General features: G+C 41.8%; 1 protein-coding gene across 2 annotated transcripts in view; it reads right to left on the bottom strand.

Annotated features, from left to right (window-relative positions):
* Positions 1–3226: 3226 nt before the first annotated feature.
* Positions 3227–27357, bottom strand: part of LOC131684275 (B-cell lymphoma/leukemia 11B) — a 293408-nt gene continuing 269277 nt past the window's right edge. For both annotated transcript variants that reach the window (XM_058966990.1, XM_058966989.1), the window contains exons 2-5: positions 26131–26280; positions 25801–25989; positions 17431–17718; positions 3227–7575 (exon numbers count right to left, since the gene is read on the bottom strand). In XM_058966990.1, the coding sequence (XP_058822973.1) occupies positions 5033–7575; positions 17431–17718; positions 25801–25989; positions 26131–26280 (3170 nt within the window). In that variant the 3' untranslated portion in view covers positions 3227–5032. The remainder of the gene's footprint in view (positions 7576–17430; positions 17719–25800; positions 25990–26130; positions 26281–27357) is intronic.

Genomic DNA, 27357 nt, shown 5'->3' with positions numbered 1-27357 from the left:
TTGATCAGTCGTTTGATTGAAACACATAGTGTGTTTTAGTTTTAAGGGATTTGCGTCAAGCCGGCGCTAATCTATTCCGACAATGTGTTAGTGTCGGTTTCTGATGAGGCGAAGCCGAAACGCAACATAGTATGAAATAAGGATTTGTACCCTCTTGTACAAAGACTGGTTTTTACCAACAAATTTTCACCCTTTGCAAGTTAATTCTTCCAAGAGTCACCCGTTACCTCCTAAAAATAAATAGATGCATGATTTTTATAGAAAATTTGTCAAGGAAACAAAGTCGAGAAGACCACGAAACGATCTGATGCTTGTGGAAAAAGTTATTAAACAAAAACCGATTGATGTCCTGAAGATTAATGAAAATTTTACTTTTCATAGCATCACTGCTGCTGACGATCGAATTATATACAAAATCTTTAATTTTCTCTTATTATGTACAAAAGAAGACTCAATTTATCACTGAAAACTCTTGCGAAGTGGCCAGACAGTATAGAAAAATAATTTGGAGACATTAAGAGAAGATCAAAACAAAATTGCATATAATTGGACAACCAACAACAGTGGTGCTAGAAACAATGAATATTTTATCAATCGTCAGAGCATCAATTGGTTTCAGCTTAATAACTTTTTTCTCAAGCGTCAGATCGTTTCATAGTTTTTGAGACTTTGTTTCTGTGTTAAATTTCCTACAAAAGCCACATAACGGTTAATTTTTAAGAAGCAATGGGCGACTCCTGGAGGAATTATTTTGTGAAAGTTAATTTTCCCATATAAAATCCCATGTAAACTTTAAATAGTGGGCGCAAAAATATAGTTTCAGGGATCAAGCTAAGAATTTGCACAGATGTTCTAGGACCCAAATGGTACCCAAAAAGTTTCTCGGAGCTGGAATTTATTTTTTGTCCCACCCTACTGTCCGTCTTGCCCCACCAGTACACAAATTTTTTAAACATTTGTGCTTATTCACGCATAAATAAACTTTTTTTCCACGAAGGTGTCACTTAAGAGTTACTTTATCGAAATAAAGGAAAAAATCCGCGAAACAATTGATTTTTTCATCGCTAAACCTTAAAATCGGAAACTTGCACTACTGATTATCAATATTTGCTTAATTTGTCCACGTTTAGCAGTATTCAAGCCCTATTAAGTGTTTCATAATTCAAGGTTACCCATAATGATAGGGTACACATACAATGCAATTGAAGTTTTAATGTTATATCCCTAAAATGACCATCTGTCCGTCTTACCCACAGTTCCCCTAACATGAAATGATCAAATAAAGCGCTAGATGTCACACAACAACTTTGCCAAAGATACCATAACTCTATAACGAAAGATAAGGAAAGGATGTGTGAATTGTGGGTTAGCCCCTTTTGGACCCTAGGCACCCCTGGGGTTAGCCCCCCGAATTACGAAAATGCTTGTGAATTGAAAAGTAGTACATGTAATGATCTTATTTTTTCTAGACAACATGAGTCAATGAACTATTAATAAAATAATGTATTTTTACAATAAAACAATGTTAATTTCGAAATGCGGAAGTTTTTTTTTAATTTCCTGTAAAAAAGGCAAAATGTGGGTTAGCCCCTTTTGGACGCGAGCCATTCAATTAGTGTTGTTCCATAAATTGTAGCTGGTATCAATTATAATCGATTGGTGTGTGAACATATGTTGGCCATCGCATTGAATTTAAAGTTATTTGCTAAATGCGAATACTGTATGTACTTTTATAAAATTTTAATATTTTTTGGGAAATTATTGATTTTTCCACAACTTATGAAAAATTGTTTGTAATTTGGTAGAAAAAAGCTGAAACAATCGAGTCGATGTCTCCGAGTGCTCGGAGTATGAATAATCGAGCCTAAGGAGAATCTAATCTGGCATATATAAGCCTTCAATCAATTTCGATTAAACTGTAGGTGACAGTTTTTCACCTGAATGAGCTATTTTTACAACTCCATATCGATTTACGAGCAATTAAATTTCCATGTTAACTGAGGTATCTAATTAGATTCTCATCACCTTTTTTCGATCAAACATAACAGTTTAATTGCGACACCTAGCTCTCAAAGACTCAGGCCGTCCACGATGAAAGCCCCCGGTTGGTATGCAACACACGTTACATACAGGTGAGTAAATTGCTTACCGTACTTACCTACCTGCGCGACGAAACTCACAGCCCACCTGGATTGGAGGGATTGCGCATATAACGCCGAAAGCATTTGCTAGTATACCTTTAGGCTAAACGTTACCTGTTGGAGGTGTGTTACCGGGAGGTAAAAGGCCAAGAATATATGCTTAAAAATCATGCAATAGGGGTCACACGAAGGCACAATGAGTAATTCAGCATACGGTACACGTAAAACTTTATTTAGAAAGCGATAGTCCATTTTCCATATGTTGCATTTTTCTTCTGCTGAAAATTTAATGTATTGAGCATATTCGGTCTATTTTCTCATTAAATGTATTCTGGAAGTAGCGTAATGAGCTCATTTTTGCACCCTACCCATTTGAAGCCGTTCGTTAAAGCAGCGACTGCCAATCCTTGTTCAACGGATTGGCTAAAATAATAGCATGATAATTATGGTACTCCATTTGAGGTTTTGCGCTAGCACTCACAAGTTATGCAATATTTAAGGTAATTTTTGTTATTGCGCTGCCTTTTAGGAACGAAGAAAAGATAATAATGTAAATTTATGCGATTCCCATCTATTATAGGTCGAGTAATTAATTAAATAATGTTACATCCTCCCCAATAGATTCAGAATAGGCACATTACCCTATATACCAGAAACTTTTTTAAAAGGATAGCTTGAACGAAACGGAAATAGTCATCAATATGGGAGGATTCTGAAAGTTTTGCTGGACGTCTCATTGTTTAGTAAACAAGGGGAAAAGCTTTGTCTAATACAGCGGTTCTCAACCTTTTTCGTACCACGGACCCCTTAGAAAGTGCCCTGGGTTGCTGCGGACCCCCACGGATAAAGATCGATTTTGTATGCTATCAATATGACAAAACTTGACATTCCAATATGCACTCGGAAAATATATTTTTCTGCGCGGACCCCCAGCAATGACTTCGTGGCCCCCTTGGGGTCCGCGGACCCCAGGTTGAGAATCACTGGTCTAATACACCGAGAAAAAATACCCAGACCCACCCGACAAAGTCATCATGTGAAAGTGATAAATACAACTTTTTTGTAAACATTTATATTTTATTTATTTCTTTAAGTACGTTTTATTATCGTTATACAATATAGGTTTTCTTGTATTTTTCTGTTTTCTGATCTTTTTTTCCGTTATTTCACTATTCTTGCATTAAATACAATAATGGGATTTTTCACTTCGATTAAATATTGTATTTGTTTTTAGTTTGTGTGTAATAAGTATGCGTTTCAGTGTTTGTCTATGTGAGAGTTGTATAATGCCTGTATGTGCACGGTTTCCGTTTTTCTTGATTTCGTTTCTTTCAATAATCTACTCTTAAACTTGTGAATTTTTTGTTGTTTATTATTGTTACCGAGTTTTTCCCCTCATTAAATAAATTACTACTTTTTCATTAAATTTTATTACTTGATTTTTCCCGCCGGTTTTATACTTAGGTTCAATTTGTACATTTACATAAATTCATAATGTTTAATAGGAATCTTCGTGTGATTTTCTTTTCTCTTGTTTTTTTATTTTTTTATCTTGCTTGTCTTAAAAGTTAAAATCAACTGACTATACTTTTCTCCAGCAATGATGGTGCTGAATCCAAATGCCTTTATCTGTCTTTCTCCATTAAAAGTTCAGGAAAGTTTTTTATATTCTGGGAATGTCAATCTATCGAAACCGAAAAGAAAACTGATTTTTGTTCGGGAAAATAGGGGTAATTTTACATTAGTTAAAATTAGATAAACAATTTGGTGTTTTTCGGGCACAGGTTTGAAGATTTTATAGGCATTCCTCCCTGCAAAATTGATCTAGGAGGAGTGTCTATAGAATGCATCCAATTTATAACCAATAAGAGATCCAATAAAAATAATCTAATAAAGATTACACTAGAAAACGTAGAGAAAATAGATCAGTCTTAACGTACAATCTAGCAGATAAAAAAACTATTTGCCTGCGGTTGGAATTTTATTGTATATTACAGATGACCTTTGGGTGTCACTATTATTTACAAATACAAACAGGGGAAACATAACCTCGAAGAATCGAAAAAGTGTCAAAAGACGCTAACCAACAGAAAAAAAACTGCTAAATAGAGGTGAAACCGAACAAATGAAACGCATATAGAAATAGTTTTGTCACATTTTTCAATTAGTCTAAACAGTTTTTTTTTTACAGGAATATGAGACAAAATGGTTGCGGGCGCAAAGTATATCAGCTTCCCAAAAGCTACAACAAAAACTAGACCGCTCATAATCGACAACAAGATCGGTTTACAGCCGACTAATCGGTTGAACTTGATTTTAATTTTCGTTCATCGTTTGAATGTGACGTTTTCGCTCAGTGTTTGTTGTTACATTTCCAAATGTTGGTTTTAAAATTTATTTTTTTATTTCTTTTTCTCTTAAACCAAAACCGGAAAAAATGTACAAGTCGCTACAATCTTTCTCTCGTGAGGGTTAAGGGGAATAATTTATCATTTTCATTAACTAAATTAAATGCCTTTCTTGCCTTACTGTCTACTATTTACAAAATCGAGAAATAAAAAATCTTTTTCTAATAATTGTGTTTTCTCGCTTTTAAACTTTGGTATTAATGCCTCTGATTTCTTCGTAAAACAATCTGCTTGTGTGTATGCGTATGTCCTTCTTTTCCACCAATTATCCTTCTTTGTTTATGTTACCGGGTTGCAATGTCATAAACAAACGAGGAAAATTTGCCGGTGTGGATGTCACTGTTCGAAAAGCTGAACCGAATTTAGAAGATCGTTACCCGCACTGCGAGCAAAAGATCTCGTACCTTCCGTCCGGTTTTCCTAGTAGATTCTGGACATCATGCGATTCGGGGGCAGTTCATAACCACTCCAGGGAGGGTAAAGTCATGCCGTTGCTGCTTCCTCCTTGACCATGGGGGTGGCATGATTGCTGCCGTTCGAGGGGGTGGCGGTACGTTCCTGATGCTCCGTTAGGGATACGATCGGTGGAACGGGCAGTGGGGGCAGGATTAAACCAGACGGCAGCTGCGGTGGTAGTGGTGGGGACACTGGAATTATGGATATATCTCGTGGAGGTTGCGGCGTTGACTGTTGCATTTGTTGTTGCATGTGTTCCCGGTGTTGGTGTTGCTGGACGGCGGCGGCTTGTTGAGCCGCTGCAGCAGCTGCCATCTGTTGGGCGGCCAGTTGTTGCTGGGCGGCAATTTGTTGCTGATGATGAAGTTGCTGTTGATGCTGCAGATGCTGAAGCTCTCGTTGCTGTTGTTGAGCGTGCTGCTGTTGAAGTTTACCCTGATTAACAACACACTTTCGCATGTGCTTCTCCAACGTCGAGGGAACACTGAACGGCATTTCACAGAAGCGACACCGATAAACGTCTTTGCCGAGTCGGCCGTGGGTTTTCATGTGTCGTGTCAGTTTGGAGCTTTGCGCACACGCATAGGAACATAGTTCGCATTTGTAAGGCTTCTCACCGGTGTGACTTCGCCGGTGAACGGTAAGATTGGAACAGTTCTTGAACACCTTGCCGCAGTATTCGCACGTGTCGTTGCGATGTTTGTTCTCTTTTTTCATCATGGGTTGCAGGAGACCTCCGTGATGACTTCGATCGCGACCTGGTTTGAGGTTTTCGAAAAGAGAATCGTTTCGGTGAAGGCCGGGGATGTTCCACCAGCTTTCGCCGCTTTCCAGTTTCATACGCTTGGATGCCTCGAAAGGGTTCTCGAACGGATTGAATAGAGGAACTTGTGGAAGTTGGGGATTATGGTGCTGCAGCATGTTCTTCGCTAGTTCCTCTTTGATCCGTAGCGCGGCCGGAAGTCCATTCAACTTCTCTGCCAATCCGGGGATGGCCATGGCGCTATTGTTGTTATCTCGATCTTTACTTGTCAGCTGCAGCTTCAATGCGTTTCCCGACTCCTGTAGGGCTTGTTTGTATGCCTCAGAATACTGGGCAATGTTGGACAGTCCAAACTTGTCCATCAGTTCACCGACCAGCGATGACGACATGTGCATCTGTCCGTCCTTCTTGGCATGACTCTGGGTGCTGCTCATGCTTAAATCTTCTGCCTCCTCACCCAGCATGTCATCCTGATCGTCCTCATTGTCTTCTTCATCGAGATCATCCTCTGCATCCATAAGCTCGTTATCCGAGTCCTCCATGTCGGAATCCAACGATTCCGGACCACTGGCAGCGTCCTCGTTTGGGTTACCATGCTTTTTCATGTGTTGTTGTAGTTTTTGCTCATCCATGCAGGAAAAATCGCAACTGGTACACTTGAACGGAAGCTCTTCGGTGTGCGTCCTGCGATGCACGAGCAAGTTACTGTGGAAACGAAACTTCTTGCCACAAAACTCACACGAATGAAAAGCGTCATTACTTTGGCTCTGCTTGTTCGGAGGTGTCGAAGCTGATCGGGGAGTGTTTGTGATCGTTCCGGATTCCAGTCCCAACTCGGTGTGCTTCTCCGGTGGTGTGAGGCTTTGAGGTCGGGAGTTGTTTGTCAACGGTGTGGGTGGTAGTTGCGATGGGGAGGGACTGGCGAAGGAAGGGGAGTGTTGCTTGCGGGGACTGGGAGAATTGGAGGTGTTGGGGTTAGTCCCGGGACTGGTAGTACCCGCGAGTTGCCGCAAGCGCTGTGAGTAAAAATCCATGTGTGGTTCCAAAACAAGACCGGCGGGAGTGGTTCCTGGCAGGGATATGCTACCCGATGAGGGCGGCCGCTCCACTACGGTATTTCCGGTGTTAAATTGTTGGTTGTGGGATTTCAGTTGGTTCGCCGCTGCGACTGCAGCTGCTGCAAGATTGAGACCATGGTTGCGAAATTGCTCGGACATAAGGTGTTCCATGCGAAAGTCATGGTGACCGCGGCCAAATAGCGGACTGTGCGGGTGGTGATTCATTGGCATTCGCAATAGACCAAATGGATTCGGGTGCATTTCTGGTGGAGGAAGAAGAGGGTGATGTCTCAAACCGGGGGGTGGAAGACTCTGAGAATCACGAGGAGGCTGTTGTTGCTGCTGCTGCTGTTGTTGTTGTTGTTGCTGTTGCTGAAGTTGCAACTGATTCTGTAGCAAATTGATTCCACTTCCCCGGGAACTGCTGCTCGTGTTATTGCTTGAACAATTGGAGCTACCACTAAGATTGTTCATGGAACTAGATTTTCCGCTTTGAACCAACGATTCCGGCTCGTTGGCCACCGGAGAAGCATCGTCATTATCTGCTTCCGCCTGGTTGTTTTCGCTGGTATCAGCGCGTTCATTCCCCGTTCTTTCCCGCGCCTTTTTATTATTCTCCTCCTCGTCATCGTCGTCAATCAGCGAAACCTCGTAGATCTTTACTCGGTGGGCATGCTGGACATGCTGCACCAGCCGCCACGCGGAATGGTATTTGGTTTTGCACGTACTGCAGACATAGTTGCTAGGTTCTGCAAAAAATAGACAGAGAAACGGAAAAAAAATATTTCAAAAATTGCATAAAAAACGGTGCATCAAAGCGAGTGCGGGAATCCGAATGGGAGATAAATATTTATGCTGGAGGGACACTCATTGATTCTGCCCAGCTGATGAATGGTGGAAAATGCAGCTGCAGAATTGGTGGCGTGGCGTGGTGTGTTTGTTTGTGTACAAAAATTGATGCATTCCGTCAATAAGTCTTCCCCTTTGGTCACAGCAGCGGCGATCGGCACGAGAAAGCGGAAGCCGGTAACCGTAGCCGAATGATATTTACATATAAATTCGCAATGTCCTGTTTATTGGCGGGCGTTCGTTTCGGGCAGGAAGGGGAAAGATTTTTGCTAGCTTTTCAACGCGCTATTTGGATTGGGGTTTGTAATTCTCTTTGATGAAAATTAATTAAAATATTTTTTGTTTCGGTTTAAGCGACAAAGGGGAAGTAAATACTGGATCTGTATTTTTTACAGTGTTTTGCGATGGTTGTCAAAAGTGTTGTCATGGTAGTGTTTGTTTGTTTTTCAATAATACGCTGTTATCAATATGCGGTTGAAAAATATGTTTTTGGTTTCAAGAATAATTGAAAATAGTGTTTTAAGACAAGGTATATAAAAATAATTGAGAAAGAAAAATCGCTCGCATCGTTCTCGACTATGGCGAATCAGTGAATTTTACCGAGGAGCTACCAAACCGTGTACGAACAAAGAAAAGCACCCAGTGTATGATTATTTTTTCTGGTAACAGCAGGACATAGTCTGGACCAGGCCGAAAACGGTCGGTAAAATGCGAGAACTAAAACGAAACCCATTAGATTGGCTCATAATCCACACGTGGTCCTTTTTTGAGGGTAGCCATATTTTCTGGCTCCTCTCTCACCTAGCATCTTCCCTTTCCGACCACCGACCGACCGACCGGGAAACATTCAAGAAAAACAGCCCGCAGTAAACGACCTGGGAAGAAATAGTGATATACGTATTTGAATACAAATGAGGACATCTTTCCGGTGGTAGTTCGCTTCGCCCCCTGATTGGAGAGTGTGGCGACCGCTCGCCACTAATATCGGAGCCAGCAGCAGTAACAGTAGCAACATAGTAGCAACAGCTTTTCCATTCGCCTACACGGACGGAAGGTCCATCCTTCTCTCACGCGCTGGGTTTAGTGCGAAGGTACCGTTTGCTGCTGGGGGGGCTTCCGGCAGGGGGAAACTGTGGAATATAAATGTCCGCATATTTATATATGATACGGTCGGGGTTCCGGCGGTTGTAACCATAGCAGATGGTGTCCTCGTCCGATAGGAGCCCACATCTCCAACGAACGCCGGTTGTCTATTTATGATTTTTATGCTTTTCTCTTGACTTTCCCGGAGATCGGTTGAAACATAACCTAATATTGAACCCGAGCACCGCTCTCGGACGGTGGTGCGATATGAAAAGTGGTGTTGTTTTTATTAAAAGTAGGTTGTCCTTTTTCAAGTGTGAAAAATTTAATGGCGGTTTGAGGCGGCTGCGGCATATCAAATCGTCCGGATGTTACGGCAAGTTGTCAATTGCGTCGAGAGTGACAGAACGAGAGCGTCCAGTTGAGCTTCCGCCGGTCGAGGGGTTAAAGATGATCAATGGATGTAATCACTTTCGATGTGTTGATATATGGGGTAAGTTGCCGTTTTTTTTTAAAGCCAGCAGGCTATTTATCGATAGGGAGTGCAAGCAGGGAAAAAAGAAACATTTATTTTACTGTCCTGACAAGACCAATAAAAGCTGGCGCGCGGATGGATGCCGAAGAAAGGAGAAAAAGTTTAGAGTTGAGTGTGGATAAATTTCATTCCGAGCACGTTTTACGCAGGATTGAAACATGTGGTGAATAGATTATGGTTTTCGGTGAGGCGGGGGAAGGCTAAATTTATTGACGGATAGGCAGAAGGACAGTGGCTGCCACTGTTGGTTTTAATTTGGTGGTAAAAAATTGAAAATTTTCACTTCATTCTCCACGGTGATGCGATAATGATCCATGTGACGCTAATGTGGACATACCTTAAATCGGGCTCTTTTTGTTCTCCTCGGATGTCATAATTTAATTACACAGCATACGGCTAGACGGCAAAGATTCTGAAAGGGCAAAACGCCTTCCACCATCGCTGCTCGGAGGAGTAACGCGTTGGCGTCACGCTGCGTCGATTTTTGCCAGGTATTGCAAGTGCGAACGCATGAAATATGTGACAATTAATCATCGCGCACTTTCCGCCGGCAACTTTCCGCCAACTACGATGCAGCGTTGAGCATCGGTTTCACACCCGCATTCAAATAATGATAGTGTCTCCAACGCGTGTGTTCAGTGTCCAAGTCGTCGGTTGTGGGTTTTGAAGTCCAAAGAGTAAGACGTAAACATAGTCTTCTAACCTCTAATTACGGAGGTTCATACGTTTCTTGGTGACTGTAAACTCAAACCGCTGCTGTCCGATTTCAGGGGCTTGCCGATGGTTCAACCAGTACCGTGTGTCTCGAGGCGAACGCCGCAGCGGCTAACCCCTCGGAGCTGGGTGACAGTTCAGAACAGATCGGTAATTTTCTGCGGGCATTGTTCTCGCCCCCTCGAAGATTTTAAAACGGGGAATAAAGAGGAAGAGCGACTACACAGCGAGGTTCCTCCAGCTGTCATCAGGGCCGGGAGTGGACCATCCCATCCCTTAGAGATGACGGTACGGATGATGTTTCAATATCGACGTGATCTTTCGCCCTTCTCCAGATGCAAGGAGTGGCCAGCTTTTCGATTGCAAAGATTACTTGGATGGAGATCGAATGGAATCTTGGCAACGACGAGCAAAATATAAAAAAAAGAGGTGAGACCCTCTATCGGAGCCAGCACTGTGGCACTTGGGGAGATTAATGAGAACCCTGCAATATTGTTATTATGCAAGTGAATTCTGCCAGCGCCCACGCGCACAGGCGGCCAAGATCGTGCGCCGTCATTCATCAGAACTGCATTTTAATATTAATTTCTTATATATTGTTTACCCTGGCGAGCTACGGTTATGCGAAAAAAAATCTCGTTGGTGATATATGAAAAAATGTCACCCCAACGAGACTGAGTCCATAAGTTCAACAGTTGTGACCTCGACATTTTTTAAAGCTGATCAAATCGATAAAAAAGATAAGGTCTGAGAATGGGACAAAAAAACTCGATGCCCGAAAGCAAAAAAGTCACGCTGCCAAAGGATGAGCATGTGCTACACGTCCTGCCTTTGTTTACCCTTCCGCGATGATCCCGGTGGCATGTGCTACTTGAAAATTAAGGGGTTACCTTTATGTAAATCAAGCTGCCAAGGGAAAGTGTTTTTGGATCGTGTTGGGCACGAGACATCACACAGGGTCAGCATCAACCATTTAACGGCCAAACGGGTTTTTCTCTCTCTCTCTCTCTTCAATTCAGATGGAGAAAGAAGTCCTCGAAAATAAAGCACTCAACTCATTCCATTTCACCAGAAGGATGATGTTACGAAATAATAATTGAAAAAATTTGATCGCGATGCTCCCAGCAGGACCCATCCCGATCGATCGATAAATCAAACCGAAAAAAGGCCAATCGAAAAAGTGATAACAATCTGATGATCCTTTTCGTCCAACCTTTCCTGGTAACTCCGGGAGGAAAAGGATAATCATAATAGCCATCGGTTTTTTTTCGTTCTTCCCTGCGCACTCCTTCCCTATTGTTATTCGTCAATGATATAGGTAAAGAAATTTATAACCGCAGGTCACTTTGCACCCGGGGGTGTACCCATTCGATGGCAGCAGCTTTTGTTTGTGTTTCAATTTTTGATTTGTCATTTTCTGCTCGCCCGGTTCGAGCGTGGGAATGTGCAGTTCGCCGTTTGACAGGTGCCCCATCGCAGTAGGCAGATTGGATTGTAAGACTGGGAATCGTTTGGCGATTTTTCAAAACCTTTAGTTAAAATTTGACAGTTCGAAAGTTATTTTCTCTCGAATGGTAAAATTTGACCGAGAGAGCGATCCATTTCAAATGTTGACTGTTGTATAGTTATTTAGATTTGACAGCTGCGTTAACCATGAGTTGGTAGAGATGTGCACATATATTTTCAAATTAATTTGTTTCTTATTTAACTAAGTATGACAGTCAGAGCCTCGAAACGTGAACATTCACATCATGAAATACCCCAAATCTTGACACACGTTTTCGTTTCCATCTTTATCTCTTTATTTTCTATTGAAAACTATTGGCAATCTCCATTAAGTACAGAAAATGTTTGTGCCTTTTTATTCTGCATAATGGGCAAACATTTCAACTATCGAGCTGTCAAATTTAACTATCGCTCTGTCAATTTACACCATGCTCCAGAGCATAGAGCAAATAACTTTCAAAGTGTCAGATTTTAACCAAAAGTTAAATATTTCGCCAAATGGTCAAACAATTAGGCAATCCATGAGACGTTTCTGAACAGCTGGTAATTTTTTGTTTACTTCTTCTGACGTTACTCCAAGGGATTTGATCCAACATCAAACGAATCGGACTAACGAAAGATGTTTGTCGGACGAGTTTTTCTGTTAGCAGGAGTAGAGTTGTTGACAGAACTCACCACTGAATTGTCAAACAAACGTCTAATGGATTGCCTGATTCGGAATTTGATTCGGAATCCTGAATGGAGTCAGTATAGATTCCAGCTCAAATGTACCAACCGATTCCGAATCCGATTGAGTTGGAATCGGTTGTTGCATTTGAGTTGGAAGCCATACTGACTCCATTTAGAAATCCGAACCGATTCCGGAATGAGTTTAACTGGGAACTAGTGTGTGCAAAAGTGATTCGATTTGAAACTTTAGTCACTGTGGTTAAAAAGGAAAAGTGCTTGTTTTCATTGATTTTTGGTCAATATGATCAATTTTGATTTGTCATTTTCTGTCCGCCCGCTTCTAGCGTGGGAATATGCACTCCGCCGTTTAACCTGTGTGTCATTCCATCGCAGTAGGCAGATTGCATTTAGTGTGTGAAAAAGTGAAAAAGGTGAAGTTTTAATCAATGTGGTGAAAAAGGTGCTTGTTTTCATCGATTTTTTGGTCAACGTGATCAGTTTTAATTTCTCACTTTCTGTTCGCCTTGTGTGAAAATGTGATTTCGTTGCGGTTAGAAAGAAAAGTGCTTATTTTCATCGATATTTGGCCAATATGATCACAAAACAAGCCTCCCACACGCAGACTGGTCAACTGAAAGCGGCCGAGGTCACGTACGGCTCATTCCGGGTGAGATTTTTCTTTTACGAGCGGTAAGGAATTAGCCCTTTTCAAATTTACATTTTTGGTGACTGCTTCGGGAACCTTCTTTATAGGCATTGTTTGCACAGGACGGACTTTAATCCGCTCGGGTCTTTCTTAGCCGGCGAATCGAATACGTGTTATCAGTGGTATGATGTGGACCCCCGACCATAAACAATTTCCCTAGAAGGGACACGAGTGTCGATTTTTATTACGGTGCGGCCCATTATCAGCTTAGGATCGACCGGAAGGGTCGTTCTTTGAATAAATATGCTCTTTCTATGAAACACAGAGACTCCGTCAAGAACGGATCCTAACCGATTCGGACAGTTCCCTTTCGGACAAAATTTATGCCCTTTGAGTGTGGAATATTAAACAGATCTCGGGGAGAAATGTGTGCCTGTGTGGCACGGGACAATCGTAGATTTTTTCCCTCTAAATTACGACTTTCCTCCAGTCGCGTCTTCCTTTCATCACGCGAGATCCTTTTAATTTGAGACGCACACACAAAAAAACAGAAGGATAATTAACATAACCATGAACGACACGAGTTGTTGCACCTCTACCCCTTTTCCCGGAATTCAAGCTCTTGTTTTCATCCTTCACTTCGCATCATCCGCGCATTTACGCGTCGTCGTCGTCGTAACTATCGTATCCCGTATTCACCGGGTCTACACACACCTTTCCGGGAGAGCGCACCAGCTTCGGCGGTAGCAGCAGTCGGTAACGGCAGCGCCTGTATGAATGAATAATAAATCGAAAGAGGCAAAAACACATCCGCATGGCGCGGTCGGCACACGCGTCTATCTTCCCGAGGAGCTGCCGGGGGAACTACGGAACACAAACGGTGCAGTGTGCGCGGGGGGTGGGCATTTCTGTACTCGCGCTGTACAAGCTGTCAACGCGCGTGGAGCGATTTTATAGGTTAGTCGGATCTTCGTATTTTGTTTACGGAAAACCGTGAGACAAAAAAACAAAACACCCGGATCGTGGCGGAACGGCGGTGCAACCAAAGGATTGAAGACATCATTTGTATTGCTATCAACGCACTCGCGTACCATAAGGTTAAGGATTTTTTCTAATAAAATCGAATTTTATATTTGATCGCGACGGCGGGTGCCACATGCACACATACAACAAACACACCGGGCGTAACCTTTGTTCTGGCAAGCGGGAATAGTTCTCGTCCTGGTGTTTCACTTTCACGGCATTCTGCCCCCGGTTTCGAAAGTGAAACTGGGTTTCGGGTAAACAATAAATGGGTTTTTTTGTCTGAATGAGCCCGGATAATCAGTTGAATATCAGCTGGTGCATTCAAACCGAGCAGATGCTGTTCACCACCCCCGGGACGTGCTAATCGAAAGGGGTTAATCATATTCAAATGTCAACGGAAAAGTATGTGGAGGTTTTTTCCTCCGTGTGTCATACAACCGCTGTCAGTTGCCGGTGTAAGACGATACGTTGATTGATTCGAGTGCAGTCTGGATCTAATCCTTTCCTGTGCTACTATCGGCACAGATCTTGGACCAACCGACCGAGAGTGAGTCGACAAATAAGACTATATCAATTACGTTCTCGGTGTTTGTGTCAATCAGAAACAATACCTCGCTGTTTTCGATTTGCCAACAGACCGTGAAGGGTTCGGAGAAAAAGGATTATTCTCCGTCTGGAGGATTGCAAATAAGTCAGAAAGTCCACGCCGGTGTCAGGAACAGTTGTGCGCGTCTTTGGTTTGGTTATGACATGTGACGTCATAGCAGCCAGCACCAGAAGTTTCTTCGGTGGACTTGGCCGGGGACACATCCAATATTGACATTTTAATTTGCTGTGCTCTACTTCGGAACCGACCCCTCTTTCGAAACACAAGGAGATAATCACCTCACGTGGTTGGGTGTCTTTCAGAGCAGGCTAAGCCACCGTCATCCACGGTGGGGGTTTCGACGGAAAAAGGATTGTGAAGTATCCCCTGTCCCGACCCCGAGTTTCCAATAAATACGTGAAACTGTGTACCAACCAGGAGAAAGCAGTGCAGTGGAACCTCGTTCAATGGTTAGGGGATAAGAAGTAGGAAGGAAAATCTATTATTTGCAGGAATGGAATTTCACATAAAAGCAATTGTATTGCTCGGCACAAAGAACACCGAGGGTGGTGTGAGCGGACTAGCGGCCCAGCGCCTGGAGTTCGCTGGGTTTGCTCCTGCAGCGACAAAATATTGGTCGAGACAGGATATAAAGTATCGTTTTCTTCTCGCTTGCCATCCGCAAACTTCTTCTGCTTCAGCTGATGCTGGTGGTCCGTGTGCATCCGGATGCAGCTTCCTTCTTACCGGGTTGCCGGGGCTACCTTGGAGAACAGAGACACATGTGAACAGACGGCGTGATTCGATCAAGTTGATTATATGACAGTTCTAAATAAACGGTATTTAAATTCGAATCACTCTAGCCATCAAAAGTAACTATTATATACCCACTGACTATGTTGACATTTAATTGAAATTAGCAGTTTTATATCCCTTTTTGATTAGTGTGTAACTAATCAATTGAGCATTTGACAGTTACGATTGCCGTTTTGAAAAATAAATTTGTTTTTTGTAGTGTAGTGAAACTGAATAGAAAACAAAAATCTTCCGCTGAAATTTGGCAAAAATGATCACAACTCTGTCGCTATCTGTGCCCAGCAAAACAGCAAGGACAAGAACATTTTCCCCATATATCTTTTTCGCACAGCACAAAAAAAACGAACGAAACCAACTCGGCCACACGAAACATATGGTTTGAACTCTAGCCAACGGGAAACCCCATAACGTCCGGAAAAGCGGAAAACTCACTCCGTGTGACCACAGCAAGATAGTTCCCGAAGAAATAAAATAGCAATAAAACCAGTCTGATTAGCCCATTCTACTAGCTGGTGCTGGTGGTGGCTGCTGCGCAATGCTGGTCTGCTGCTGACGACGAATAACCCTTTGCCGGTTCTGGGCCGACTCACCAGCCCGTGTCTTTGAGAGTGCAGCTCACGGCCAACCAACCGACCGACCGGCCGACCCCCCTCATGGGCTCCAGAGGAGTAGGAAGTGGTCGTAAAAATCTCCAACTCGACACATTTAAAACAAATTCACAGCAAATATCGGACGTCGTAAAGTCACATATATGCTAGCCCTCGAGGGAGGAAGCGGTGATCAAGGAGGGGTCATTCTTTCCCGGCAAGTGTCATTTGCGAACGTGCGGAAACGAGAAATGGGCTTCCGTTTCTTGTGTCGCATCCGACCATTAGATTGTGTCCTGCATTTGCATAAATGCCCAGGTTAAGCTTATTCACAAACATATACTTATACCCAATGCACACTCCAAGAGGGAAAGAATCCGGGCGGATGGGACAGTGAAAGAAGCTGGCAAATAGACAAATACCACCCACTCGGGCACAGATAGCTGGCCCAAGTTCGTGTCCAGCATGAAGTGCCAAGATTGCAGACCGTGCTGAACCGGAGAGGGATTTCGTGATTCGTGACATTCTGAATAGCCACTCGGTAACAATGAGGTTAGGGCGGTCGGGGAAGAACAAGAAGCAAACTCTTGGGATTGAGGTTACAACAAAAGCCGCTGCTTTTTTGCTTCTATTCGGGAGTTACCTCCGCATCCGAAACGTCATAATCGTTGGCTTCCTACCGCGTAGTCGCCCTTCCCAGCATCGCGCACTCGGTCGGGTCGAGCCGCAAGCTGGACGGCCAGCATCCGATGACACAATGGACCGGGAGGACACGGTAGATTTTCCAAATCACCGATATTATTTATAAACCCCTTTTCCCCGCGTCGTTATTTTTATGCTGGCTTTCGGAAAAAGGGTATTAACACCAATTTGCGCAACGGGGAGGAAGAAAACAGGCGGGCCGGGGATAGGTGACTCGGAGGGGGTTGCTGCGGGGAAAGAATTCGAACAAAGCGCTGAATGGATGCAACCGAAATGCAGCTACCGTGACTTGATGGACATCTGGGCTTGTTGAAAGGGTTAACCTTCGGCTGGCAGGAGTGTGAGAGCTTGTCAAAGGGCATTCAGGCGCGAGAGTATTAAATCACCGAGCGACCGGACTACACAATAACGGCTTTGGATTTAATCTTTTCATTTTTGTCGTTCCAACCATACCGGACGGCCAGCCAAATGTCAAGAGCAGAGTGGTAGATACCGAGAAGTGGAGATAAGCCTCCAGGGAAGAGGAGAGTTGAGGCAAGGTCTATGGAGAACTTGGTATGAATAATTAATTTGTAGTAATTGATATTTTTATGCATTCTGCATGTAATCACAATTGACAAGTGAGTGAACTGGACAGTGTCTATTCAGGCAACCCTCGGTGTTCACCGAGTATGTGTTACACATTCCCAGCTGGAAGCCACTGGTCAAAACAAGCACAAACAAACACACAGTCACGATACACGAGTGGGCACTTAATCGTTTCAGCTGGACATCGGTGAAAGAGGGATTTCAAAAGAGGATTGCATACTGTTGGAATGAGGCGTGCTGTGATTTGTTTTTCTTTTCGCACATCACATAATAGCTGGCCAGGTCACAGGTACTTACCACTGCTGGTTGTGTTGGACTCAGCGTCCACCACTTCGGTGGTGCTGGTGCGGGGTTTTTTCAGCACAGGTTCTCCATCGTTTTGCGACGACCGGTCATCTATGTTATTGATCGCGTCCGACTCGGGTTGTTCCTGTTTGATTTCGATTGCTGCCGCCGTACCGTCGGGTGTGGCGGTGGTGGCGGTCCGTTTGCTGGGATCTTCGTCCTCGGCGCCACTGCCACTGCCGCTGGTACCAAGGGGGCTAGCGGTTGAGGGACAACGGGTGGAGCAGGCAGTTTCCGTGTCTGGTGAGGAAGAAGAAAAAAGAAGAAATGTTTATTCAGAGTTCACACTCATTCTTCACTAGAAACTGTATAACAGTATGTTAGACTAAGGCCTGTCAATTGGGCAATTAATGAATAAAATTCTTGTTTTACATAAACCAATTGGAACCAACTTCTAAATATAGCAATATTTAAGTTCAACCCTTAAAACTTCAGAACGATTTTCAATTTATTTGACCACATGGGTTAGCGTTTTGACAGCTGTCCCAGCAAAACGATAGGGGTCAAGGTAGTTGAATGGAAGGTGTGGTCGTATTAATTCCATTTTATAAAATAATTTTAATTTGTCATTTTGTGCACAAAAAAGTGAAAAAAAAGTTTTCGTCTACATATTTTTAAAGTTAACTGCATTAAAAATCAAAACCGCTAAACCTGGAACCTTGGGTTTCAGCGGCTCGATGGCAACCATATCCCAGCATATTGAGTTTGACAGCGGGGAGTTGTAGTTAAAGGATGTCCCACATCGCATTGCATCACGCAAAAACGCTGTAGAAAATAATTTATGGGGTATTTTTTTTAAAATGTGGGTAGAAGTAGTTTAGAGTGTATTGTTTACACTGACTTTTTATCGCTGTCAGTTTTTCGAAAATTGGAAAAATGGCGTCACCCGGAAAGTCCTCAACTATCTCATCGGGACATCGGAAAACAACTTGAAATGATGTAGTCAACTGTGAGTCGTTTGATTGAACGTTACTACCAAACTCTGAACATCGAGCGGAAGGAGAAATGTGCTCAGAATGGATGTTCTATTAGTGATCAGGATCACAAGCGTGCAGTGAAAGCGTTTAAGCGAAATCACAATGCTTCGGTCCAAATCCCTGGCCAAAAAGTTAAATCTGTCCAAGTCTTTCATTCAGAGAGGCAAAGATCGGGAGCGACTACATACGTACAAAGTGCAGAAGACTCCAAATCATGCAGAACGGCAAAATAAGGTAGGAAAGTCACGGGCCCGGAAACCGTACACCCAGATGCGAATGAAGCCTCATTGTCTCATCATGGATGATGAGATTTACGTCAAGGCGGACTTCCGGCAGTTTTCGGGGTTACTGTTCTTCACCGCCCAGCACAAGTTTGATGTTCCGGAGAAAGCAAGAAAGCAGAAACTTTCAAAGTTTGCCAATAAATTTGTCAAGCGATCTGCACAAACGGAGTGCACCGTTTGTGACTACCGGGACTGTAAACGAGGTGATCTACTTCGTGTCTGCAGAAGCGTCTTCTTCCCCTGCTGAAGCAACACGAAGGCCCTACGAACTACTGGCCGTGCCACTATTCAAATTCAAATGTTGTTCTGGAGTGGTACGAAACCAACGGGGTCGCTTTCGTACTCAAGGACATGAACCCCTTCCATGCACCGGAACTAAGGCCCGTCGAAAAATACTACTTATGAGGCAGACACTACGGAAGCATACAAGGGAGGTCAAATCTGAGGAAGACATGAAGAAAAAGTGGGTTTCCGTACAGAAGAAGTTGCAGCCATTTACTCCACAAATTGGTTTAAACAAATTTGTGTACAGAGACACAACATCTACCTCAGAAAAAGTTAGATTTGGTAGTTCGAAATTATATCGTCAGTAACTAGCACCAACCTGAGTTGGTGCTAGTTACTGACGATATAATTTCGAGCTACCAAATCTAACTTTTTCTGAGGTAGGTGTTGTATCTGAAGTAGTCTGAAGTAGTCTGAGGTAGGTGTTGTGTCTGAAGTCAGTTGGGTGATAAATTCAATTATTTTTGTTCCCTCTATAGGCTAAGGACCGAGGGTAAGGTCTTCCAGATTCCATACATTTCGAACCAAATGAACTGGACTATGGTATCTTTTGTGAGCAATGACAAGACATAACTAAAACCAATCGTCAGTCGAGTATTTTTGGTAAGTCTGGGTCTTTGTATGGCCGTTCGTTTTCTTGTACGCTTTAGTGCGATCGCATGTTTTCGTTTGAATGTTGCGTTGGCGTTTATTGATTATAAAAAGAGAGGTTTTTTGTATGCTTGAATTGTCGTGAAGAGATCGAGCGTTTGTATGCTAACGTGTCTGTTGTCTTGTATTTGAGTTTGTTGTTTTGTGAGAATGGTCCAATTAGAAGCAAGGATCTAGGCGCTATGGGCGAGGGTTTGACAACAACACGCCCAGAACTGTATCTCAAATGACCTCTTGGTGGCTGGTACTGTCAAATTTGATATTTAGTTGGAAACTGCATAAAGCTAACAGTACGGATGAATTTGTCATTAAATTTTTCCACTAACTGTAGCCTCCGGCTACGCAGGGGAAAATATTATGACAACAAATAAAGTAAACTTATCTGAAGGAATCTTCTAAAGCGAGATTTGGCGAAATACTATTTAATATTTTGAAATGACAGCTCTAAGCTGAAAATATGCCGCAGGTAAGATTTCATTGAATAATTCTAATAGAAAAATTTCAAGTATTTATTGGTTTACTCATTTTCCGATGAAAAACACAGCTACAACAGAGCAGCTACCACGGGCGACGAAAGAACGCGAACTTCTACCAACGCCATTGAAACAAAAAAAATCCAATGACGCCGAATTTGCCGACTACAAGCTACGGAAGCAAAACACATTCGCGGATAAGAACTGTATCGGAAACAAGTTATCCACACACATATGCGTTATACGCACGTATTTGTGAAAAGTTTGATAAGCTCATCACAGCATGCTGTGCGTTTGACTGTCAGCTTTCGTTTGTTTACTTTTTATGCATTTTAAATTCAATATCGATTCTTCAAAATGGTTATAGAGCGTTTGGAAAAAACTTAGTTCGCTCATTATTCCTTCGTAGCTTACAATAGTTTTCTGTATTGAAACTATAGGTAATTAAGAGAAAAAAGCGAAACAAAAGTTTGTTTACAAATCAACCCTTTTGAAGCATGACATTTTTTATTTCCAAAATGTCGCGCATTGAAATGAAGTGAAACATTGGCTAAGTGCTTTTGAATTCATCAGGGGGTGCGAAATCCACCATAAACCAGTTTGAGAAACACTACTCTTTGAATGAACTGACAGGAACAGACAGAAAAGCCGAATCTTCCAGCCCGAAGCTAAACCACAAAATGGCATGCACAATTGGGTCATTAAATGCGGAAAAAAGTCTTTTTTTATTACATGCATCGATAAAGCTGATTTTCGTGATTGCAACAATGTTTTTCCAACTCAGGAAACGTGAAAATAATATTGAAATTTGAAATAAAGAAATATGTTGACAGTCTGGATATGTCACTATCAGAAGCATTTGACATATCGAATTTCACGACAAATGATGCCCTGTCAGAAAAAAATTAATACATGCTTTCTCGGTTTTCCCGCAGGGTTATTTTTATTTTATATAAACACCATCCAATGCATATAGTTTTTTTTTCATTTTGGGTGTTGTCTTGATAGGCCAGATGTAAACAACCGCAGTTTTGCTATGTATGGTTGCCAAGTTTACATAAGATTTATTTTAAAAAACAAAAAAATCGTTTTTACGTATTACAACGAATTTTTTTTAAATAATGTTATATTATCTATGTTGGACCTAAAATTTTTCGAATGGAACGGAAAACTATTTATAGCTTAATGACCCAATTAGGAAGCATCAATCAATGTCGATTCGTGATATTGCCAATAATGCGGGAACGAGCGTCGAAATTATCCCGCGTATCAAGAAACGGAACAACCTGAAGCTCTATGCAAAGCAAAAAATTACCAAAGTACAGAATGAAAGGAACGTGCTGCTACGGGAGCCCGGAGATTATATTCGCGAGTTCTGCAGTGACCAGAGACATGCATTTTGATGGACGACGAAACCTTTGTGGAAGAGGACTCAAAAACTCTTCCAGGTTCGTAATATTACACTGTCGTCGTAGGGGAAGATGCAAGTGGATCGAACATGGGGTTTCAAGTGGAAAAATGTGATCGAAAGTTCTAGTATGGCAAACAATGTGTTCCTGCGGTTTGAAGTCTACCATTTTGTTACTTTTACAGAAACTTTAAATGCAAAATCTATCGATCTGATTTAGGAAGAAGAGGCAGTTGTCATCAAATGAGATGTATACTATACCAAATCCCCTTCCCCCCATTGTTTTGGCTGGATTTTGCGTCGACGTATTACGTCAAACCTCACAACGGGGAGAAGGATATAGATTTCGTTGAGAAAGATCCACCAAATTGGCCTCAGCTTCGGTGCAGCAAACTTTACTGGGCGATTGTGAAGAGAGGGATTATCAAACTGGACTGAGAGCAAATTAAGGACATTCCATCAGGAGTTTGAGCCGGAATCTGTAGTGAGTCAGATTTCTAGCAAAAGCCAGTGGAAATTTCGGCTCATTTTCCGGGTGACTTGGACGTTGAATCTAACAAATGTTGGTTATCTTTGAGTAAAAGAGTTTTTTGTTGCAATTAATCGCGGAGCGTTGCATTGACAAAAAGCAAAGTGAAATCGACAATTAAACAATTACTTTCTCTTGAAATGAACTCTATCTTAATAATATAATACATGACAAGGTTTGAGGCCAAAATTAACGACAGTTGAAGTAAAATAAAGGATGCATCCAAAAAGCCTCGAAAATAAAGACCTGTCCTTTGAAATAAAGATGTTTGGTAACCCTATGAAGAGGGTTTTCAAAAAGAATGGTAACCCGAGCAAATTCTCATGGGCTCTAACACCATACACCGTTTCAAATTTCATAGCCACCAAAACACCATAAAATGGTCTCAATAACCTATAGATACACCAACATATGGTTATTACAAGGGCTCTGCCGGATCATGGTGATGGTCTTTTCATGGGTTGATTCTATTACAAACACATTCAAAATACTATATAGTAGGGATGACCTTGGGTCATGGGTGTAGGTAATTATGGGATTTTCGTTTGCCCGGGTAAGCAGCTGGACACATTGTCTTAGTCCATGGAGTGGGCGTAGATAGGATGGTGAACAAGGGGAACCAATAGAAATGATCATAGTGAATTCTCAAAACCTCAGAACAATCGCTAGCGCTCCTTAGCTCCGATTGGTTACCACGGAGAACGTACGCTTAGTTTACCAAAAATCATCTGGTCTATTGTGATCTTTGGTAGCACTGACTTTGGATACTTCAATACCAGGAGTTATGGTTAAGCCAAAGAAGGGTCAATTAGATACTGAATCCAAAGTAGTAGCAAATTGACACCGGTTAGACACTAAATACAAACAGTCACATGACTTGTGAGAACGTCTGAAGCAATTGGCCGACTGACGTCTAGGAGGGCAAGCACAAAAGTTCTGGTTTGCTGACGAAAAAGAAAAATCGAACTCTTGTTCTTTTGCCTTGGGGATCAAACGCCTGGGATTATGCAAGATTTACTCCATAAAAGGAAAAAATTATTAAAACCGATTTTTATAGAAGTACAACACCTAACGTAGGTAAAGTAGATTTGGTTGCCACAAATAGATGCTAGTTACTGACGAGATGAATTTAAGACACCAAATCAGACTTTATCTTTATCTTTAAAGTTAGGTGCTGTGATCCCAGTCTTAGTATTATACTTAATTTTTTTTATTATTCTTGTGAAGAGTTACGTAAATTTTCCAGATTTACCACACTAATCTAAAATCAACCTCGCATATGCACAAAAAGTGTAGAAAATTTAACGGAAATGCATGGCCATCAATACAAGAAGTGAAGCATTTGTGAAAAATACTGTAATCCAATTCACTATTCCTCGTTAATTTGCAAACTTTCCGAAAGAACATTTTCTTTAACAACCTCTCACTGTAAACTGGCGTCGTTGGCAAAGTGTGGTGATTAGTTATGTTCGCTTACCGACCATGCTGTTGGACTCGAGAGGATTTTCCGACTGCTAGGAAGCTGTAGACAAACTATTATTCTTTTAGTTGTCAATTTGCGGAAAAATCGATAAAGTAGAACAATGCGGCAATTAACACATAATAACAGGTTATCAAAAATTGTCTTACAAATATTTATTCTTGTAAACATTTCATAAAAAATGTCTTCATTTGTCGACCAGGACTTGCAATGGGTTTTGGATTTTGGATTAGATTTACGTGTCTTCAAATTCTTCACAACATTTGAATTGAAGACATGTCTTCACATACAAAACAAAAGGATAACGAAATATTATGTGGTAATATTTATAATGAATTTCAGATAAATTCATTAAAAATGTGAGCAATAAAATGGCCGCCAGAATAAAACAAGATGATTTCATTCTTCGTGCTTGAAAAACAATAACGTTTGTGGAAATGAAATTTGGACAACCCTTCTAGCATTAAAACAAAAATGCAACCCTGCGCAAGGCACCATACTAAACGTCATACTCAAGGCATACATATTTTCAATATCCAGTGCAGAGATGCCAGATTTGCAGACAAGTCTGCAAATTCGCAGACTTTTAATTTAAGCTGCAGATTTTTTCGATGACGCAGATATTTGCAGATTTTCTAGTTTGGCTGCAGATATTTGCAGATTTTTTAGTTTTGTTGTAAATATTTGCAGATTTTTGAATATAATGGCTTTTGGTTACACTATCTTTCCTGACATTTTTTGTTCTTCCCAGACTTTTAAAATTATTATTGCAGACATTTGAAAAAAGTACCTGGCATCTCTGATTTGGTTTCGACCCGCTAGGAGATACCATGTAAACAAAATAGCAACAAACGCCAAATCTGGCACCTAGCTATTATGTTAAAAAAAACTTTGGACGCAATGAAGGATTATGGCATACCTTTCGAACAAAAAACTGATAACCGTCCAAATGTACAATTGCGTCGAATTGAGGATTTCTGGGCTAATTTGAAGCAGAGATTGTACGCCAATAATTTTCGACATAAAACTTTTTTGCCTATTGTGCAAAAAGTTCCTGCAAACTGTCGTAAAACTTCTCGAATGAACTCAAATTTTACTTACACTAAGTTAATAAGCTGACAAATGTTTTCATATAGAGAAAACATGTAATGAAAATTTTTCATAACAAAAATTGGCCTTTTTAATGTTTATTCCGTATGCGATAAAAAGACTGCAAAGACTCCACTTTGGAACCGTTTTCCGTTGTCGAGAACGGATCCAATCAAACTATCGTAATTAGGCAATCCATTAGACGTTTGTTTGACAATTCAGCGGTGGGTTCTGTCAACAGGTCTACTCCTGCGAACAGAAAAACTCGTCCGACAAACATCTTTCGTTAGTCCGATTCGTTTGATGTTGGATCGAATCAACGATATTGTTGGACGTCGCACCCTTCAGAATAACGTCAGAATAAGTAAACAAGAAATAATCAGCTGATCAGAAACGTCTCATGGATTGCCTAATAATGTTGGATGTGTCACCATACAATGTCGGAGCATACGTTGCCAAAATGCTGTTTTTCAGTGCTCTTGCTTCAAATTTTTCTATATCCCACACCACTTTTACAGTGAATGGCAAGTTATGGTGGGTAGCCTAGAACCAAGTTTCAATAGCCTACCAGTCACCAGCATCTAGTTTAACCCGCCTAGCCGCCTTTCCGTTTACTGGGAATGCGCAACTCTATAAGGCTGTGAACCATTTGGTGAAATTTTTAACTTTTAGTTAAAATCTGACACTTCGAAAGTTATTTTCAAAATAACCCTATTCTGGAGCATGGTTAAAATTGAGCGGTAGTTAAATTTGACAGCTCAAATTTTGCCCATGATGCAAATTAAGGGATAAAGATGGAAACGATAACGAGTTGTGTTAAGATTTGTTTGTTGTTTTCGAGGCTATGACTGTCATACTTAATGTAAAAACTAATTTTAAAATATCGACAAATGTTCACACCTCTATCAACTTGTAGTCATCGCAGCTGTGAATTCTAAATAACTATCCATATGTCAACTTTTGAAATGGTTCGCTCTTGCGGTTAAATATTTCCATTCACGAGAAAAAACTTTCGAACTGTCAAAGTTCGAAAGTTTTTTCTGGATATCTGGATCTGGATAAACTGGATAAAAGCAGTCACCGAAAATAATCGATAAAGCAGATCACCTCTGTGTACCTACACTGAAAAAAACTCATCAAACCTACCTTCGTTAAGCCTTTTCGGCGTACTGGAGGCGCCATCCCGCAACATTTCGGCCGGACTGGTCGGTGGAGGTGTGTGCACCCGGGACCCGCTGGATTTCCGCACCGTGATGGGAGCCGAAATCGAAGGTCGCCTCGAGTTGGCCACCGTCAACGGTCGACCATCGTCCGAATCCCTGTCACCGGCCGCTGCTGTGTGTGTATATGTGGGAAGAAACAAACCAAAAAACGGGAAGTTAGTTCACGTGTTATCGATTGTTATTTTTTTTGTATATTTTTATTCCGGTGTTTTCGTTGGTAAACATTCCTCACGTCAGACACACTCACACGTACCTTGAGAGTAGCATTGACCATAATTTTCCTTGTTGCACTGCAGCACTTTGTGCTGGATGAATCGCACAATGTCGGAGAGGGCGAACGTTTTCTGACAGGACCCGCATGTTAGGATATCTTGAGTGCCTTCAGATTCGCCGGTGTCTGAATCTGCGGATGGAAAGAAAGGGGTTGAAGAATTAAAAATTATTATCTCATCACAGCTAATTTAATGAATTTAATTAGATTTCTACTGCTACAACAAAGTCTTTGGTGAAGAAAACTGACTGACTTCGCTTCTCCCGCAGGAGGGGTTTTTGCACGCTTTTCGGGGGTTTAATTAAAAGCAATGGGCGTTCGTTGAAATTCTTTTCTGTTTTCGGTCGGATTGTCATTGCTGGGTAGCAGTAGTAGTAACAGGACTAATAGTGGTCGAGTTCTTTCTGGCATGGCTTTTATTTTTACGAGCTACAAGAATAATAACCATTGGCCGTTAGTGTCAGAAACTGAAGGAATTTCGGTTGACACTTAACTTTCCTTTCAGCAGGAATTCCTGCCCCCCCACAGGACAATGGAATGGACGCTTGTACTGCCGGAGAGTTCGTGCAGTGGCGGGTTGGGAGGACAATAAAAGTTTGTGTGAAAAACACTTTCCCAAAAACTTATTTATATCGAGAGATATAAATTGCGCTATTTTCATTTTTCGGAATTAATATAATAAATTGTGTCCCCATCTTTATCCTCGAGGGCGCGTACGAAATGGACTGAATAGCGGGCTAGCACCCCACTACTAATTTTCGGAAGCATATATACCCGGATCCTTGAAGGGACAAATAAGTTCGATTTTATCTTTCTTCTCGCCAGAAACGGTTTGACTCGAGTGCGGAGGGATGAGGACAGGATAACACTATATATCTATTGGAAGATGTGTAATTAATGTTTCTTAGAGAAGCGAGAAGGATGACTCTTGGGTTGAGCTGTTGGTACCGTCATGCAGGAGCGGCAAAAGAAGCGGAAATAAAATTGAAATAAAAATCACTGCCAGCGCCAGAAAACTCTATAGATGAGTACCAGGGCAGTCATTAAATAGTGGGGCGGTGGTGGTAGTGGTCGTAAACCCCTATAGCACAGAGATCAATCTCTACGGCAAAAACCCGTTACAAGTACCAGAAGCTGCTGTGACAGTTATGTCCCCTGACTTGAATTGACCTATTTGCCAAGGATCCGTAAAGTAAAAGATCCGACGAA

Source organism: Topomyia yanbarensis, chromosome 2, assembly GCF_030247195.1.
Source record: "Topomyia yanbarensis strain Yona2022 chromosome 2, ASM3024719v1, whole genome shotgun sequence".
NCBI classification, from domain to species: Eukaryota; Metazoa; Arthropoda; class Insecta; order Diptera; family Culicidae; genus Topomyia; species Topomyia yanbarensis.
The sequence above is the reverse complement of the archived record's forward strand: the minus strand, read 5'-3'. Positions and strand labels throughout refer to the sequence as shown.